The sequence below is a fragment of the Manacus candei genome, unplaced genomic scaffold, assembly GCF_025592945.1.
Source record: "Manacus candei isolate 608988 ecotype Guabito, Panama unplaced genomic scaffold, ASM2559294v1 h1tg000046l, whole genome shotgun sequence".
Lineage (NCBI taxonomy): Eukaryota > Metazoa > Chordata > Aves > Passeriformes > Pipridae > Manacus > Manacus candei.
Genome location: NW_026138094.1, coordinates 13,917,872 through 13,935,113, shown reverse-complemented (window position 1 = coordinate 13,935,113; position 17,242 = coordinate 13,917,872). Strand labels below are relative to the sequence as shown.

Below are 17,242 nucleotides of genomic sequence, written 5' to 3'. Positions count from 1 at the left end.
TTGTAGGAATCTTGGTAGTTCCTTGTTTGAGAGCAAAGGGAAAGAGTGGATTTTTTCCCATCTGAGGGAGCTGCAATATGCAGTGAGCTCTCGGAATGCTGTCAGGTGTTAGATGTGTATTGTAGTGTCATTCATGTGCCTGTTCATGTCCTTCATGTGACTGTGCTGGCTCCAAACCCAGTTTCCAGCCCTGCCTGGGCCTCGTGGGGATGTGGGTTTGGATCAGGTCTGAGGAGCCTTCTCAGCTCCCATGGGGGCAACACTCGGGATGTGGGATGCAAGGGAGGTCTGGGCTCCCTGTCTTTTGATCCCAGTTGAAATCATTGCTACATCTGCACATGCTTCAGCAATCAGTGCCTGGTTTTATTTCTCTGATTAGGGATTTGGGAAGCTTGGGTTGCATGCAGTGGGACTCGTCCTTGGGGGTGTGTGGATTTTGGTATGGGCGAGCTGGACGGTCACTGTCTGTGCCAAGTGTGTGGGCTGGGATGCTGCCTCCTTGGAGATCCAGGAAACCCTGGAAAGCAGGGTGGGAGATGCCAGCAGCAGGCTTCGTGGGCTGGCAAGCTGGGTCGAGCTCTCCGTGACGTGGAGCAGGGCAATAATTCCCTTGGCATTTGCACTTTTTCTTGCAGAGCTCCAGACAGCTCTGTTAATCTTTGCTGGGGAAATACCCACCCAGTTTGGCTGGGAGGCAGCCCAGATAATGAAAACTTTCATAAAGTAAGGGAAAAGCCTGACTTAGCCTGTGTATCCAGAGGCAGGGTCAGCTCAGAAAGCCTCTGCTCCAGGAGGGGGGCGAGACAGGTAATAAACATCCCGCTCCCCCTGGTGCTTAAAACCCACAATAAATCCCAGTGAATTCCTCCAGAGCAAAGCTGCTTTATTATTATTATTTTTATCATTTTTTTGTGGAGGAAGCTGTCGCAGAGCAGTGGGAGAGAGGCAAACACCAGATCTGCCCAGGCGAGCGCCGAAAGCTCTCAGTGGCAGGAGTAGCCGCGGGGAGGATGGGGCTGCTCCGCCGTGTTCTTCCATCGCCTGCCAAGCCCGGCAGAGCGCCATCCTCCCTGGAGAACTCTGCCTTACAGGGCACGGAAGAGAACCAGCCACTTCATTTCCTGCCCCTAACCCCCTTGGATCACCAAAAATCCTCCTTTTTTGGGATGGCGGCACCTTGCTTCCAAACCCCTGCAGGGCTGGGTTATTCCTGGGCGTCCCGGTAGTGGATTGGATGGAGAACAGGGCTTGCCCCAGTGACATCAGCTTCATTAGGGGCCCCTGGTTGGCACCAGGGCTGCCACTGCCAGCTGGGATTTTCCCTGGCTCCAGGGAGGTCTGGGTGGCTGGTGCAGCCTTCCCGCCCCCCCAGTTCCCACTGGGCTCCCACAGCTGTGCCCAGTGGGGATGGCTCCATCAGATGTTCCTGCCAAGTGATGGGGATTTAAAAATTAAAAAACAAACAGAAGGAACCTAAAGAATAAGCTGGGGAAAGGTTTCTCATGGTTTGGGTGGTTGGTGAGGTGCTTTGTGGGCTTGGGAGACATGGGGTTTGAGGGGTTTCCTGCCAGTTCCTCATAGAACCAGGTGTTACTGGCTGGTCCAGGGACTCTGAGTACCCAAGATGTTTTTCCTCTGGAAAGCCTGTGGAAAATGTCAAAATCCCATTGCTGGAGGCTCTCCCATCCTCATGGGGAATTGCTGCCTGTAAACTGGGGCTGGCTGAGCTGAGGGGAGTGTGTGTGAGACTGACCCAGGGGGCTGAGCGCTGGGCAGGATGGGACCTGTCCTTCCACCCTCATCATACCCTATATCCAGATCAAAAAATCAGACTTATCCCTTCCTCCCTGTGCCAAGATGGCCTCTCATCCTGGACAAACAACTCTTCTAACCCTCCATCCTCTCTCTGCCCACAGGGTCGCAGGGGACTGGGGTCCATTTTCGTCTGGGCGTCGGGGAACGGCGGCAGAGAGGGCGATTACTGCTCTTGTGATGGCTACACCAACAGCATCTACACCATCTCCATCAGCAGCACCACTGAGAATGGCTACAAGCCCTGGTACCTGGAGGAATGTGCCTCCACCCTCGCCACCACCTACAGCAGCGGGGCTTTTTACGAGCGGAAAATAGTGAGTTTTACCCCAGCATCGAGTGGGGCAGCACCCCCTGGGTGTTTTCGGCGTGGCTGGGCTGTGGGTGATGGCCCAGTTGTAAGAGCCAGGCTTTGCCCTTAGCTCTGCGGTGGGTTTTGCTCTGGTCGTGAAATGCTCAGGGATGAGGTGTTTTCCCTGGTAAATGGGTGAAAGGGCTGGAGGTTTGCAAAAATACCCATGTAAATATTAACCTGTTCCCCAAAGGCGCTTGTTCACTGTCCCTTGTTTGAAAAAAAAAAAAGTTAATTTTGAGGATTTGTAGCCTGAGAGAGAAAAAAGAGGGAGGATGGAGGCATTTGGCAGGGATGTGGCAGCTCCAAATGGACAGCTGAGACTTTAGAGGTCAGGAATTGCCTGAAAGTGTGTGCATCTGTGGATCAGATCAGCTTTCCTACCTCCCTGCTATATTTGCCCCATCCCAAGAACTGCTGTGTTCTTGTCATACCAAGGCTGTTCATTACTGACATCCTCGTGCATCATCTGAACCTTGGGCAGTAAAGCATCACCCACTGTCACGGCACCTCATCCGAGCTGGGAAGGGAGTTTTCCACCCAAATGAGGGTTTTTTTTGACAAAAACTGTTTGGTTTTTTAACAAGTCGATTGATTTTTGCATTCAGGAGTGGGGGGTTTGGCACCTAAAAGATGAATTTCCAGCCAGAAAACAAAATCCAAATGGCATTTTCATGCCACTCAGCATTTGCATGGCTGAAGCCAGCAGAGTCCAGTGCTAGTGGAGCGTTGCTGGGAAAAAAAAGCAGATTTCAGGGGCACCTTGGGGTGGAATCACCAGATTAACCCAAAACTCAGGAGCCTGTTAAAAATGTAACTAATGGAGCATTTCTTGGCCCACTTCCTCTCTCCAAGCTTTTGGTACCCAAACACTGTGTTCTGTTCTGGAATAAAAAAGCTGAAAATGGCTTTTTTTTATCCCTATGCAAATGGAAATTCTTGCCCCAAACCAGGAGCTGGAGGCTTTAAGAAAAGCATTTAATATGGCACAGCTCAGTGTGCACCCATATATGTGTAGCCACGGCAGCTCTGCCCTGCTCACATCACTCCATCTGCCTTTCCCTCCAGCTGAACTACAACAAAATTGATGGCTTTTTTCCTTTTCAAATAGTTTTTGCCTCTTTAGAAAAGTGAAACTTAAGAAGGGTTGTTTCCTCATGCACCAAATGTACCTGCAGACCATTTTTGGGGCTCTGGGCACTGTGATGGCACGTGAGCCATGGCAAGGGTTGGGTACCACAAGGATCAGCTCCGCTCTGGCAGCATCCTGAGCAAACCTGGGGTGCTGGATGGGGTAGTGCCCATGCTGGGAGCACCTTGGGAGCTGCAGCTCCTCTCCCCACAGGTCACCACGGATCTCCGGCACCGCTGCACCGACGGCCACACCGGCACCTCCGTGTCCGCCCCCATGGTCGCGGGAATCATCGCCTTGGCTTTGGAGGCAAAGTAAGCGTTACCTCACCAGGAAAAATGTTTCCATGTTCAGTACCTGGTGAGCAAACCCAGGAAAAAACAAAGTGGTTTTTTTTTTTTTATCTTTGGAGTGATTCAAAATAGGACAAAGTTGTTCTAAATGGCTCCTTTTTGGCGAGGTTTGATACAGCGTTGTTGTTTTGCATCTTCCCGCCAGTGTTTTATTGATCTAATTCTTCATCTGTTGAACATTTGGGGTTGGTGAGATAAGTCAGGCTTTTCAGCTGGTGCATTGAAACTGCTGACAGCAGGATCCAACAGGAGTTTTATAAATCCTTCCTGTAGAAAAAAATATCGGAAAACATCACAGAAAATGGGAAATGTCCGTAGAAGTGATGGTTTTCAGCAAGTGTTGCATTTCTGGGGGTAAATGGCTACTTTTGCATAATGTCAAAAACTCACACAGCTTGACCAACAAGCGGCACGCTCCCTGGTTCAAACAAGCTGTTCTTTTCCTCTTGTCCCCATCCCGTTCTCATCCCAGTCCCATCCTGGTTCTGTTGTGGTCCCCCAGCCCAGGAACGGCCCTGGGGCATCCCTGTGTTGCTTCATGGAGCATCTTCTCATGAGCTTATTATTATTTTTATGGAGTGGAAATAAAATTAAGGCTGGGAATAAGCCTCAGGGCAGCACTGCACTCTCATCCAGGGACGGTGATTGTGGTTCCAGTCCTCCTCCTCCGGTTTAATCCCAACACCCAAGTCGGGTGAACATATTTCCGGAGATGCCGTTTTCATTACAAGTATATTAAAAGCTTTAGATGTAATTTTTGAATTGTTTAGCTGAGGCATAAAACGCAACATTAAGTACGAGAGCTTGGTGCTCAGGCACTCCATTATGACAAGAGAGAATAAATTGAATTTGTTTCCTTAAATGCTGCTCGAGAGCAATATAAATCCCAGCTCGAGATGCCGAAGAACTGACTGTAAGAAAAGCATGGAAAATTCTTCAGCAATATTTTCTGGGCTGGGGTCTTGGGAAGCACAGAGCACTTGGTGTCCTGCACTCTGGACGCACAAACCTCACGCAAACCCAGTCTGGGGGAGTGGAAACAATTTGCATTTCATTTTTCCGTTAAATGAGCAACCCAGGGATTTTTCCAGCAATTTTTGCTGTTATTGCTATAAAGGGAAGGTTTGCTCAGCATCATGTATCAATGAGCCGCTGAGCCCAGTACCCTGCCTCAGGATGTGCTTCATTCCTGATCTCCTGCATGAAAACGGGGAAAACACTCCTGATTTGCTTCATTTCTACCTCAGAGCATGAGACCTAAATTGCCTTATTCAGGAGTAAATCCTGCAATGCCTGTAGACATGTGGCATCTCTCCCTGGGGCATTGACCTCTGCTGGGGCATCCCAAGCAATGGCCAACCTCCAGGCAGGGTGTCAGCATTTAAATCATCAATTCTTTCCCGCTCAAAAAAAAAGAGCAAGAAATTTTTTGGAGGTTTTTTTAACCCAGTGGGTGTCCCTGCTGCTGCTGGGAAGACTGGGAGCAGCAGAGCCATCCCACGAGCCCTGTGTTGTTGCAGCCCCCTGCTCACCTGGAGGGATGTCCAGCACCTGCTGGTCAAAACCTCACGGCCGGGGCACCTGCGAGCGCCCGACTGGAAAACCAACGGCGCGGGGCACAAAGGTGAGAGGAGGTGGGGGTGGCACGGTGGAAACAGAAGGGAAAATAAAGGTCTCCAGAGCTTTGTTTATGGGGAGGATTCCCCGTGTGTGGCCACTGTCGGCTTCCCTGGGGGTTCCCACCATCAGGCTGTTGAGGGGAGGGAGGAGAGGGCAGTAATTCATGGGGTGAGATGCTTGGAACTCTTGCTTGGTGGAGGTTTGGAAGCCTTGTTTGGTGGAGGCTTTCCTGAGCTGGAGTGTTTCCTGTTCCTTTCCGTGGGCTGCTCCCAGCAATGGGTTTTCCATGGTGCCAATGTGGATTTGGGGTGTAACTTGAACAGGGTGATGAGCTCTGTGTGTTGAAGCAATGGAGTCAACTGTGCCTTCCTTGATAGTTGGGGGATGCTCCACCAAGCACTGAGGAGATGCTCCTGAGCCCTGCTTGGAAAGCAGTGGGTTTCTGAGTCTTCTCTCTTTCCAGTTAGCCATCTATATGGCTTTGGGCTGGTGGATGCTGACGCTATTGTGGTGGAAGCCAAGAAGTGGAAGATGGTTCCTCCCCAGCACGTCTGCGTGGGAAGCCTGGACAGGGTGCCCAAGTGAGTGTTGTGGGGTTGGGTGGAGTGGGGTGCTCTCCCAGGGCATGCAGATGCTTGGAAGGAGCATTGGTGGAGCTGGCTCTTGCTATGCAGAGGCTCAGATCCTGTCTCAACATTTGGAAAGGGAAATTAGGAGTCAGGGTGGCTGGGACAAGTCCATGGGCAGACAAGATGATGTTTATGGATTTTATGGTCAGAGTGATCCACACCATCCACTTTCACTTCCAAGATGGATGATCAGCAGGCAATTTTTGAGGGCTGACAGTGAGAGACCAAACCCAACTTTCCTGCTGGGTCCTACATGAGCAGTGATGTCTTGGTCTCTCTGCTCTCTTCCATCAAACATTTTCAATTGAAGGGACCAAAAACTGGTGCTTTGTTGCAAAGGTTTCCAAATTTCCATTGTCTGGGATCTTTGAGTTCAGCTTCGGATTCAAACCAGCTTAGGTTCACATCTCATCCTTGGTAGGTCAGTCCCTGCTAGGTTAAAGGGTGGGATCACGGATCTGACCAAATGGACCCTCCTGATTTACCACTGCCTGGCTGTAGAGTGAGAGAGTTGTTAATCAGAAAAGTCTCTGGAAGACTTGCATATGCAAAACAGGAATGAATGTGGAGCCAAGTGTGTTCATGAAGCTATTTATCTGATACAGACACTAATTACAGCCCAAAGAGGAGCACTGCACTGCTAATTATAATAAAGCAGTGCCCTTGCAGCCCATAAGGCACAGATCCTCGGAGCAGTTCAAATCCATCTCGTTACCATGCGGCAACTCAGCAAATTCCCATGCTAGGACACTGGGAATGGCAATGGAGGAGGAGATAATTTTTGCTGTGATAGCAGTAGGAGACTGGGTTCAAGTATAACTGGGTGTCCATACTGCTGGGAACTGTCCCCATCATGACTCTCTGCCCGACCCTGGCAGGTACATCCGAGCTGACCACGTGCTGCGCGCCAGCACCCTGAGCAGTGGCTGTGCTGAGCACCGTGACCAGCACGTGCTGTACCTGGAGCACGTCGTGGTGAGGCTCAGCATCTCCCACCCGCGCCGGGGAGACCTCCAGATCAGCCTCGTGTCTCCAGCAGGAACCAGGTCGCAGCTCCTCGCCAGGAGGTAAGAGCGGCCGGAGCCAGAATGTGTCCTCTGGGGGGTTGCTGCGAGTTTCCTCAGGGTTTTTTGGGAAGGTGGGGGCATGCCCAGGTCTCTGCTGCAGAAGGGCTCCATGTAAGGGTGGGCGCATGCAAGGAATCATTAATCCTAACCTTAATCCTTAATCACCTATCTACCTTTTCTGATAAAATCCAACATCCAAAGTCACATTTCTTGGTGCGTGGCATTACCATTGCAGGGTGTTCGACCACTCCAACGAGGGGTTCAAGGGCTGGGAGTTCATGACCGTCCACTGCTGGGGGGAGCGGGCGGCGGGGGAGTGGACCCTGGAGATCCACGACACGCCATCCCAAGTGCGCAACCCCGCCGTGCAAGGTGAGGACCCCCCGGAGCCCACCAGTTCCTCTTGCTCCCAAAGCTCATTGCAGGCTATTTCACTTGGCTGTATATTTTGCTGTGAGTTTTTATGGTCTCCAGCAAAACAGTATTGCCCAAATTTCTCATAAGTGGGAATAAAACATCAGCCCTGAACACAGGAGGCTGCCAGTCTGGCTGAACCATGAGTGGATTTTCTCCCAGCAGCAGCAAAACTCGCTGCACCCGAGAGCCAGGTTTCCAAAATTAAACCGTAATGAGCCAAAACAAGGAAACCCAAGAGCTGTAATTGTTGTTTGTTTGTTTTGCTTCGCTGCTGGGACATCTGGCGCGTGGGCTGGTTGTGCAACGGCGCAAGGGGACGATGTCCCTCGGGCTGCAGACAGACGGACATCCTCCCCGGGCTGCCACTGTGCTGGCAGAGGGTGGCTGGGCTCAGCCTGGCCCCTGCATGTCCCTGTGTCCCCCTCTCCCTGGCTTGGCTGCCTGCTCCCAGCAAAGGAGCCGTGCTGGCAGGATCTGGCCCCGCCAGGAAGGGGCAGCTGCCTCGCTGGCTGGTGGCAGCGGGGCATGAGGAATCCTGCCTGGGGCTGGTGTGTGTTGTGGGGGTTTTAAATCCACACAATCATTGATAGGAAGCCAGGAGCATATTAAAAAATTTCTCCCACACGATTTTCTGGCGGGAGGTGCACGTGGGGGTTCGTTCATTGAGCACAAAGTGTTTCTGTTTGCTGCCTTCACCCGAAATCTTTTGAACTCAGAGAGCAGCAGCAAAGCGCCCACGGAGCTGATTTTTCCCCAGTATTTACAGTTCATGGCGGGTGTTTCTGAGCCCCTCAAGGGCATCAGGGCTCAGCTTTACCTGTCTTGGCAAAATGAAATGAAAACGAGAGCGTTTAGGCAGCCCCTCAAAGGATCTGCACCGGGTTTGAAGCAGAGAGGGTAAAGCAGGAGGAAAAAGAGGGAAGATGCTCCCAGCTCGTAGCAGAAACTGGTATTAAATGTTAATTTAATACCACTAAATTGGTTAATCTAATACCAATTAAATAATATAGGTGTCCTGTTGCTGGCACTGCTGCATCCCCACGTGAGCCCCGTGCAGCCTGGGCTTTCTTCACATGGGATATTTTAGATTTAAAGCAAATTTAATTCTTTCAGTGAAGGCACTTCCCCAGCAGAGCTGCCTTGCAGACTCCACGCTGGCACTGCTCAGTGCAGCAGGTGGGTCCTCTCATCCCTTGGGGAGAGCCAAGGGATTTGGGTATTGGAAATTTTAAGCCCTTCCTGGAAATGCAGGGATTAGGAGTTAAAGCCGAGCACGCCATGGGCATGAAGTGACTCACGTTGATGGAGAATCGAAAGGAAAACAGCCTTGGAAAGAAACAACAGCATTTTTGGGCTCCCTCCCCAAAGCCATGTGGATCGTAGAGGGTCTTGGTGTGGGTGTAAGGCCTTGGGAGGGGGGTCCTACCAGGTGTGCCACAGTCTGGTGGCTCCCACAGTGTCTTGAGGGGTGCCAGGCTCAGACCTCTGATATATTGGGCAAAGGGATGGCTGGAACTGCAGCAGCAAGAAATAATCCAGTGTGTGCCAGGCGGCTTTTGTCAGACAGAAATAATCCTCTATTGTGTAGCTTTTAAAGTTACTGGCTCTCTCCAGTGTTGGACACGAAGTCTATGGTGTTGCTGAGGTTCGTCAGATGATTTATAGAATTAAAAATCCCTTGTAAGTGCCTTAAACAGCTGCTTCTGTGTGGGCTGGGAGCTCAGGGGCTCCTCAGCATTTCTGGGTGTTCACTGTTTGCTCTTCTGCATTGCTGTGCCAGTGGTGATGCCCTGATGGTCCAGTCCATGCTCCTCCTGCTTCCCTGAAAACTGGGTCCCGCAGGGAGGAGTGAGACAGGGAACAGGATGGATGACATTGTGCCTGCCCCACAGGGAAGCTGAAGGAGTGGAGCCTCATCTTCTATGGGACAGCTGAGCATCCCTACACTGCACTGGGTGGGCCCCAGTCCCGTGGGAGGTCGTTGGAAGTGCCAACATCGGAGATGGAGCCATCAAGAGCCGCCTTCCTGCAGAGCCAGGTGGAGGTGGCAGAGGAGGAGGAGGAGTATGCAGGTAAGTGTCAGCTTGAGCTGCCACATCCCCACCAAAGTGCCTGGGAAAATGCAAACTCTGATGAACTGGGGGAGCCACAAGGTCTGATCCTGCCTGGGGCTGAGGCAGGCTGGGAGGAGCAGTGCCTGTGGCCAGCAGGACGGTGAAATTAGAAGGTAGAAAAATGCCCCATCCCAGCACTCCTGCCACAAATTGCTGGTGCAGCTGTCTGAGGGGTAAAAAAAGCTCTGCCCACCTTCCCTCCTCTGCCTTGGGCAGGGGTGGGTGTCCCTGTTGGTCCCTGAGGAGCAGGTCACTCTTTCAAAGCTGCTTCTGCACTAGTGTTCAGGCAGAGGGTGGGTGGGTGGGATACATTTCTAGAAGGATGATCTGCAGGAGAGATGAGCACCCAGAGCCCTGCAACTCCATAGGATAGATAGGATAAAATTTATAATATAATAGGTATAGGATAAGACAGGTGAAGAGTCTCCAACCCTTTCCCAGCATCTGTCAGTTCAGGGAGGGTGTGCTCAGGGCATCCTGGCAGTGGGGTCTGGGGGATTCTCAGCTTCTCCCCCCACTGAACCAGTCTTTCCTCACCCAGGTCCGTGCCACCCCGAGTGCGGCGACCAGGGCTGTGATGGTCCCAACGCCGACCAGTGCTTGAACTGCATCCACTACAGCCTGGGCAGCATGAAAACTGGCAGGTGAGGTGGTGGGGTGTCCCTGTGGGGTCCCTGGGCAGCAGCAGCACCTTTTGCCAGGTCATGCACCTCAGTGTGGGTGATAAATGTTTGCAGAGAGAAAGATACGAGAGACAAAATGGATGGAGGAGGAGGTGTGGGGATCCCTGCCTTGGATTAGGGTACAATGGGGTGGGGGATACAAAGTTGTAGAGCCCTGAAGGACTTTGGCCATGTAATCGTGCTGGGGAAGAAGCACTGGCATCACCAGCTGGGGCCAGCCACGCCCAAGGGACAGCTAGCTAAGGAGACAAATCACTTCTGGAATTGGGGTTTCTGTTCCCCAATCTCTTGGGTTGGCACAGGGAAAGTTTACCTGTAGCTGGGACAAGAGAGTCCCTGAGTCTGTATTACAGACCCATGACTTTCAAGGCACCCTAAATCTTAAGAATAAAAACAAACGAGCCCAAATGTCCTCCAAGGCTGGGGGACACCCCAAATGCTGTGGGTGAGGGGACAGCAGCAGGCGCCTGAGGCAGGAGGTGGCACCAACGCCCGGGTGCTCTCTGTTCCTCCCCCAGGATGTGTGTGAGCTCCTGCCCCGCGGGGTTTTTTGGGGACAAAGGCGCCCGGAGGTGCCGCCGGTGCTACAAGGGCTGCGAGCGCTGCCTCGGGAGGGGACCGACCCAGTGCACGGCCTGCAAGAGGAACCTCTACCACCACCAGGAGATGAACACCTGCGTGGTGCTGTGTCCCACCGGCTTCTACGCCGAGGAACGTAAGGACGTTTTATCACTTGCAAGTTGTAGCATGAGGATGTGCAGGGGTTGCTTCTATTTTAAGCGCTATGGGTGGAGGAACACGCCTTGATTTTTGAGTATTGGCTTTGAGTTTTCCCCCTTGACACACTTTGCACACAGTGAAGGGAGGAGGCAAAACCTCTGGGTGTTCGGAGGGTGGTGCAAAGCAGAGGTGCTCAAGTCGGCTCTTAATTACAAGACTGTAATTAATGATCCTAGTTGCTTGCAAAGCATATTTCTTCTTAGCAAGCAGTGACAGATAAGGTCACCTGCAATAGCAGGGATCCATTGGGGTGGATGTGCCTCTGCTCCTTGGGGAGCTGGCACTGGGGTGCAGTGGGGTTTTACAGCTCTGACTGCTGCTTGCAAATCACTGTCCGCATTTCATTCTCCCTGCCTTGCTTTGTTTTTTGAAAGGTCAGAAACGTTGTCTGAAATGTCATCAAAGCTGTAAAAAATGTGTTGGCGAAGCAGACAAATGCACTGCATGCAAAGAGGGATTCAGGTAAAACACCAGCACGGGACGAGTTTATACCTGCAGCGTTGGTTTAAATTTGGGATTTCCGATGGCAAATTAGAGAGTGAGTTAGTTAAAGAACCAAGATCCTGCTTCCATGGTACTAGGTGGTGATTAGTGTCCCTTTCTTAGCCGAAAACTATTATTTAAATTTAATTTCCTTTTCTGCAGCTCTTGCCAGGGTGGTGGGTAAGTGCTGTGTAGGGTTGGTCCCAGGCTGAGCTGTGCCAGGCAGGCTGGGAATGATCCCTGCAAGCCCAGAAACCCTTCTCTCAGATTTATCCAAGCTGAAAATTTTATCCAATATACCTGCTGAGTGGGGATAGTAAAGGATGGTGGTTTTCCAGCAATGCTGGTGCAAGCAGGGCAGCCCTGGCCCTGTGAGGAACACTGGGTGCCCTTGCTGCTGGCCCCACAGCACCTGTGGGACAAAGAGCTCCCCTAGGGAGGAGCTGTTTCCCATCCCCAGTTGCTCATGGGAATATGATCCCATGGCACTTTGCAGTGTTCGGGCACTGTGAGTCAGAGCCACGGTGTAGCAGCGGGGCTCGCTCAGACAAAGAAATTCCCACTGCCAAAAGATTATCTACTCCCTCGGAAAAGCACAAGTGGAGGCACTTGTCAGACATAATCTGCACGGCGCTTGTTTTTTATTGTCCAATATCCTTTTAAGCCAGGACTTCAAATCATCCCTGCCATGGTGAAGCAGCACCGGCCCAGCCACGGCACTGAACCAATTTCCTTTGATTCCAGGGAGCCTTAATCGTGCAAAAGGTCTTTGGGAGAGCCTGGCTGACTGCCCATGGGAAAAAAATAATTTTATTTCCTCCCAGATAATTAATTAAAGAACCTACAGCCGTCCCTTTGGTCCAGGCAGGACTTTAATTTCTCCTGAAGCACTGGCTGGCTTTCTGACACGCTGCAGGCTGAGGCTGTTGTAGGACACGGGGGGGTGTGGAGCTGGGGATGGGCTGAGTCCCCAGAGCCCATAGCTTTGGGGGCAAACATCCTCTCTGCTTCCCTAACAGCCTGGCAGGAGAGAGCTGTGTGCCCGAGTGCCAGCCTGCTATGTACCTCAGCCGGGAGCCCCGGCGCTGCGAGACCTGCCCCGCCAGCACAGGTAAATCCTTCACCCCACAGCATCCCCATGCAAAACCCCAAATCCCTCGTGCATCAGGAGCAAATACCCACCACATCCACCCTGAGCCAAGGCAGAGCGTGCCAGAGGGGAAGCAATCCCAACTCTCCAGCACATCCCACATTGTATGTGTTCACACTGGAAAGGTTTTTAGGGAGTTTTTACATTTTTATTGGAGCCGTTTTTTACTTCCCGGTCTCCCTGAAGCCAGGTGCTTTAGTTTAATAAGGTTGTGGGGGAGGCCATAAAACTCTCTTGGAGTGATGGAAGATGGGTTTGCAGCGGATAAAAATGTCAGGCAGCTGAGGCGTGTTATCCTGACTGCCCCTCGGTGCCGGGCTGGCCGCTGCTGCCTTCCCCCAGCTGCCCAAAGCCTCTCCCGTTCCCTTTAAATCCTGCCTTTCTTGCCTCTTGCAAGTCCAATTATTTTCCATTGTTAATGTTTGCGCCTGCCCTTGAAATCATCATAGATCTGATGATAATATGATCTCTAGACAATTCATGTTCAGTGGCGTGAACCTCTTCTATCATACATGGGCAATTTCCTTAGACTAAATCCAAAATATTTATTGATCTTGTTGGCAAGCGTGGAAGGGAACAGGCTCTTAATCCCATAAGAAAATTACTTCCCTTCTAATTCTTATTCCAGTCAGTGTAAATGTACTCCACCACAATTATTTTTCCAGCCCTTTCTTGCCTCCTTTTGCTGCATAACCATTTCTCAAGTCTGGTGCGTGGAAGGCCTCTAATGATAACACCTCCATCACTGGAGTTTGCTGTCCAGCCACAACGTGCTGGCATCAGAGTGGGGTCCTCTGCTTTCCCAGCTCCTGTTCCAAGCCCTTCCCTTCTCCAGCTCCTCCACAGCCCAGTTTAGCATCTCCTTTTCCACTCTATGCAGGGTGGGAAGCCCAAACTAGTGCATGCTTGGGAGTGGTGGCTCATGGGCCTGAGGGGATTTTGATGTGCTGTTCCCCACTGAGCCCTGGTGGCCGACTCTTGGTTCTGCAAAGGGACAGACACTGAGTCTTAGCTAAGAGTTTTTGGGGTGGGAACTGGCGTTTTTGAGATGGAAGCTGAGCTTTTTGGGGTGGGAGCCAAGCAGACATGCTGGATGCTGGTGACACAACAATCACCTTGTTCATGAGCAAGGCAGAGCCAAACTGGTGCCCCCTGTCTTATGTGGGGCTGTGGCCACACTTGGACTGTCTCCAAAATCACTCACATGCCATTTTGCCCTCTTCCCTGTCCCCACAGGGCTGGGAGAGGAGGACTGCACCCCCTGCACCCCCGAGGGCCCTGCACCCCACTGGCGCTGTGTCCCCGCCTGCCGTGAGGGCTTTTACCCCGCCGACAGCCACGGGCTGCCCAACAAGGTCTGCAAGAGGTACGGAACCACCCTGGTGGTGACCAGAGCGAAGCTGGGACTGATGGGGAAGCACTGTCAGCAATGATAAAGTAATGCCAGAAACAGCTCACAGCTGGAGCTGTTTACTAGGAAGATTAAAATAGGGATGAGGGAGCCAGGGCAGCCATGGGGCTGGACCCCACACACCCCTACCCTGTGGATTTAAGAACTCCCCTGCTGGAGCCAGCCAAGGTGTCTTAGGGCTATAGTGGAAGGGGCTCAGCCCCGGCCCCAGGCTCTCTGGAGGAGGTGTGGGAGGAATGGTAATATTTGGGTAAATACTGGAGCTTTCAATTAAAGCTGCTCCGTTCGCCCTCTGGCCACGTTGAGGAGTGTTCCCCGCTCCCTGGCCCAGCAAGGGGCTGCGTGCAGGAGACAGAGAGGTGCCCGGAGGCAGCAATTTGCTCCCACTCTCCGGCATCTGCTCTTCAAGTGGGGAGTGGGAGTGGATTCAGCCTCATTAAAGCAAACACGAAAGGGAAGGATTAAAGGTGACTTGGGAACACACAACACAGTCCCTGCCTGCCTGGGGTTTCACTCACCTGTGCTTGGTCTCCATCAGGGAGGAACAAGGGACCAGCATCCCTTCCCAGGGATTTCAGGTACAGTTTCCACAAGCCACTGTCCCCAGGCAGGAGGCACAGCTGCTGGGCTCTTCTTCCTGAAGAAAAGGAGGGGAGCAGCACAGGTTCCCCTCACAGTCCTTTTCCTATCTGGGATTGCTGGGAGGAGAGGTTCATGTCTCACTAAATCTTCCCAGCAGGCAAGAGCCTTTGGGATGTCACTGGGCATTGAGCTGGCACCACTGACCCCATTTTCCCAGGGCTTCAGTAACTTTTCAAGGTTCAGATTTGCTGTTCGGTCTGGATGTCACAGTGCTGGTATGCACATTTTCTGGCTGACAGCCCATTTTAGGTGGCTGGATCGGGGTGTTAATGGTTCAGACCACAGCAGGGTCTCTGTCCCCAGGTGTGACGATCACTGCTCAGCCTGCGAGGGCTCCAGTGGGAACTGCCTTCGGTGTAAAGAAGGTTTCAGCCTCCTGGGTGGCTCCTGTGTAACAAATGAAACCTGTACCAACGGTAAGAGACAGAGCTGCTGGCACCACAGTGCCTCCCTGGTAGGAAAAATGAGGGGTTTGGGGGATTCCCTTCACCGTGTAAAGCCAAAAGTGCTGGAGCTCCTGGGCTTGCTGGGGCACAGCTGCAGCGGGCTGGGCTCCAGCTGAGGCAGGCAGGTGGCTCATCTGGCATTGCTGCCAGGATATCTGCCTGTTGCTCAAACACATCCAAGTGTTTGTATTTCGTTATACTTTAGTCTTGGGGCTAATTCTCCCACTTGCTGCAGAGCCCTTTTATTCCTTCATTAAAACCATGTGAAAGATGCCCTTAAAAAGTGACTCCTTTTCAATTCTCTCTCCCCAAACACTGGAGTGAATTGCATCGCCTGTTACGTGCAATGTTTGTTTGTTTAAAATGTTAATCTGCTCTCATTTTCTCTTGTTCCTCGCCTCGGCCTCCCAGCTGACAAGACTTTCTGTGAGATGGTGAAATCAAACAAGCTCTGTGAAAAGAAGCTGTTTGTGCAGTTCTGCTGTCAGACGTGTCTTATGGCTGGGTAAAGTTCAGCGGCTGCGTCCATCCAGGACTTCCACCGACTGCCAGCCCAGTTTTGCCAAATGTTTAGGACAAAAAGTTTATTTTTTCAGCTTTGGGAGAGTTTACATGGTGCTGTCAAGCATTTCGCTCCTAAGTTTGATAGCTTTAATATCACTGTCAGCGCGTTTCTATAGCAATATGTTAAGCAGAGATCGGATCGTACCCTGAGTGATCACGTCCTGGGAGCAGCAGACAAGCGGTGATATTAATACTCTCAAACACTCCTCGTGAGCAGGGACTGATGCATGATCCATGTACACACGCTTGGTTCTTCGCAGAAATCCTACTGACCTGCCGCTCCGAGCGGCTGGCGGGAGCCCTCGCCGCGAGGGATGCAGGACTCCACACCTGCGAGGAAAGAGCCGTTTGTGGCTCACTTTTCGGTACCCTTCTCTGCTAGGTGAGAGCTGATACAGACCTGAATTGCCAACGGCTCTGTACACAGGTAAAACGATGAACCGGGCGGTTCCGGAGCGGTGCCCTACAGCCCACTCCGGAATTCCTGTTCGGATTCGGTCAGTCGCTGTTTCCCTCTGGCCGGGGCGAGAACTGGAGGTTTGAGGACCAAAGCATGAGCTGACCCACGTGGCTCTGCAGGTGTGTCAGCCCAGCAGGGAACTGCAGGCAGGCAAAACCCGTGTGCCTACAGGGGGTCTTAGGGATTTGGTGGGGTTTGTCTGCACGGACCAGCCTTACCACGAATTGTATTTCCCTCCTGGAACTGCGAGTAAGTTGCTGATTAATTCAGTTCTGGAACGAGCTAGATCCTTCCTCTAAATGAGATGCTGTCCCAGTTAATCTCTTCTGGCATTTTGTGTCATCATCCTTCCCCTGTTTTGCTGGGTATACCCCTCTCTCTCACAAAATCCTCCTATTCACGGCAGTGATTTTTCTTGGGCATCTATTTCCCAAATGAGACATTCCGGGGATCCAGACAGGAAACTTAATTCTACAAAACCCTCCCCCGAAACAAACTTTTTCATGCTCTCTCTTAATAGTAAGTCATGTGGTGTTTATATAATTGTGTTTAAAATATCCTTGGCTATGTTGTTTTACAGATTTTTAAAAAATAACTTATACAATCCTTGTTTTTTCTCTGTGGATTATTTTTTATATGGGAGTGGGGTACCTTTTTGTGTCTTATTCCTTCTCCTTTTCTCCTCTCTGACCCTGCAAAGCCAGTCTTTGCACCAGACGTATGTAAACACTCTTTCCTACGCTGCATGTTCTGATTTTCATTGTTAATAGTTTTTATGAGTTAAACCTTTTGCCAATGAAATCCTCAGTGTGAAATGTCACTAGTCCCTCACAGAGCTGGGATAATCCCTGCTTGGTTTCAGCTGCAGTGACACGTGCCCTGCCTGGGCTTGCCCACTAGAGCTCACCTCAGCCAGGTGGAAGAGGGGAAAGCCACACTGCCACTGGTCCTCACCTGCCTGGGCCAAACCCAAGGAAAGATGGAGCTTTGGTGAACTGACCTTTTAAGTTAATAAACTATTGATCTCCCCTGACAAGTGAATCTGTGCTTTTTCCAAGTTCATGCAGCTGCCATCCCAGCCAGCAGCAGGGCAGGGATGCACCGTGAGTCTTTATCTTGCTGGACAA

General features: G+C 51.6%; 1 protein-coding gene across 2 annotated transcripts in view; it reads left to right on the top strand.

The window, feature by feature from the left end:
* Positions 1-16,721, top strand: part of PCSK6 (proprotein convertase subtilisin/kexin type 6) — a 46,555-nt gene extending 29,834 nt beyond the window's left edge. For both annotated transcript variants that reach the window (XM_051797118.1, XM_051797117.1), the window contains 14 exons: positions 1,917-2,129; positions 3,510-3,610; positions 5,170-5,273; positions 5,733-5,850; positions 6,777-6,965; positions 7,201-7,337; positions 9,275-9,454; positions 10,038-10,140; positions 10,698-10,894; positions 11,334-11,421; positions 12,462-12,553; positions 13,829-13,958; positions 14,949-15,061; positions 15,503-16,721. In XM_051797118.1, coding sequence (XP_051653078.1) covers positions 1,917-2,129; positions 3,510-3,610; positions 5,170-5,273; positions 5,733-5,850; positions 6,777-6,965; positions 7,201-7,337; positions 9,275-9,454; positions 10,038-10,140; positions 10,698-10,894; positions 11,334-11,421; positions 12,462-12,553; positions 13,829-13,958; positions 14,949-15,061; positions 15,503-15,600 — 1,863 coding nt within the window. In that variant the 3' untranslated portion in view covers positions 15,601-16,721. The remainder of the gene's footprint in view (positions 1-1,916; positions 2,130-3,509; positions 3,611-5,169; positions 5,274-5,732; positions 5,851-6,776; positions 6,966-7,200; positions 7,338-9,274; positions 9,455-10,037; positions 10,141-10,697; positions 10,895-11,333; positions 11,422-12,461; positions 12,554-13,828; positions 13,959-14,948; positions 15,062-15,502) is intronic.
* Positions 16,722-17,242: the final 521 nt, after the last annotated feature.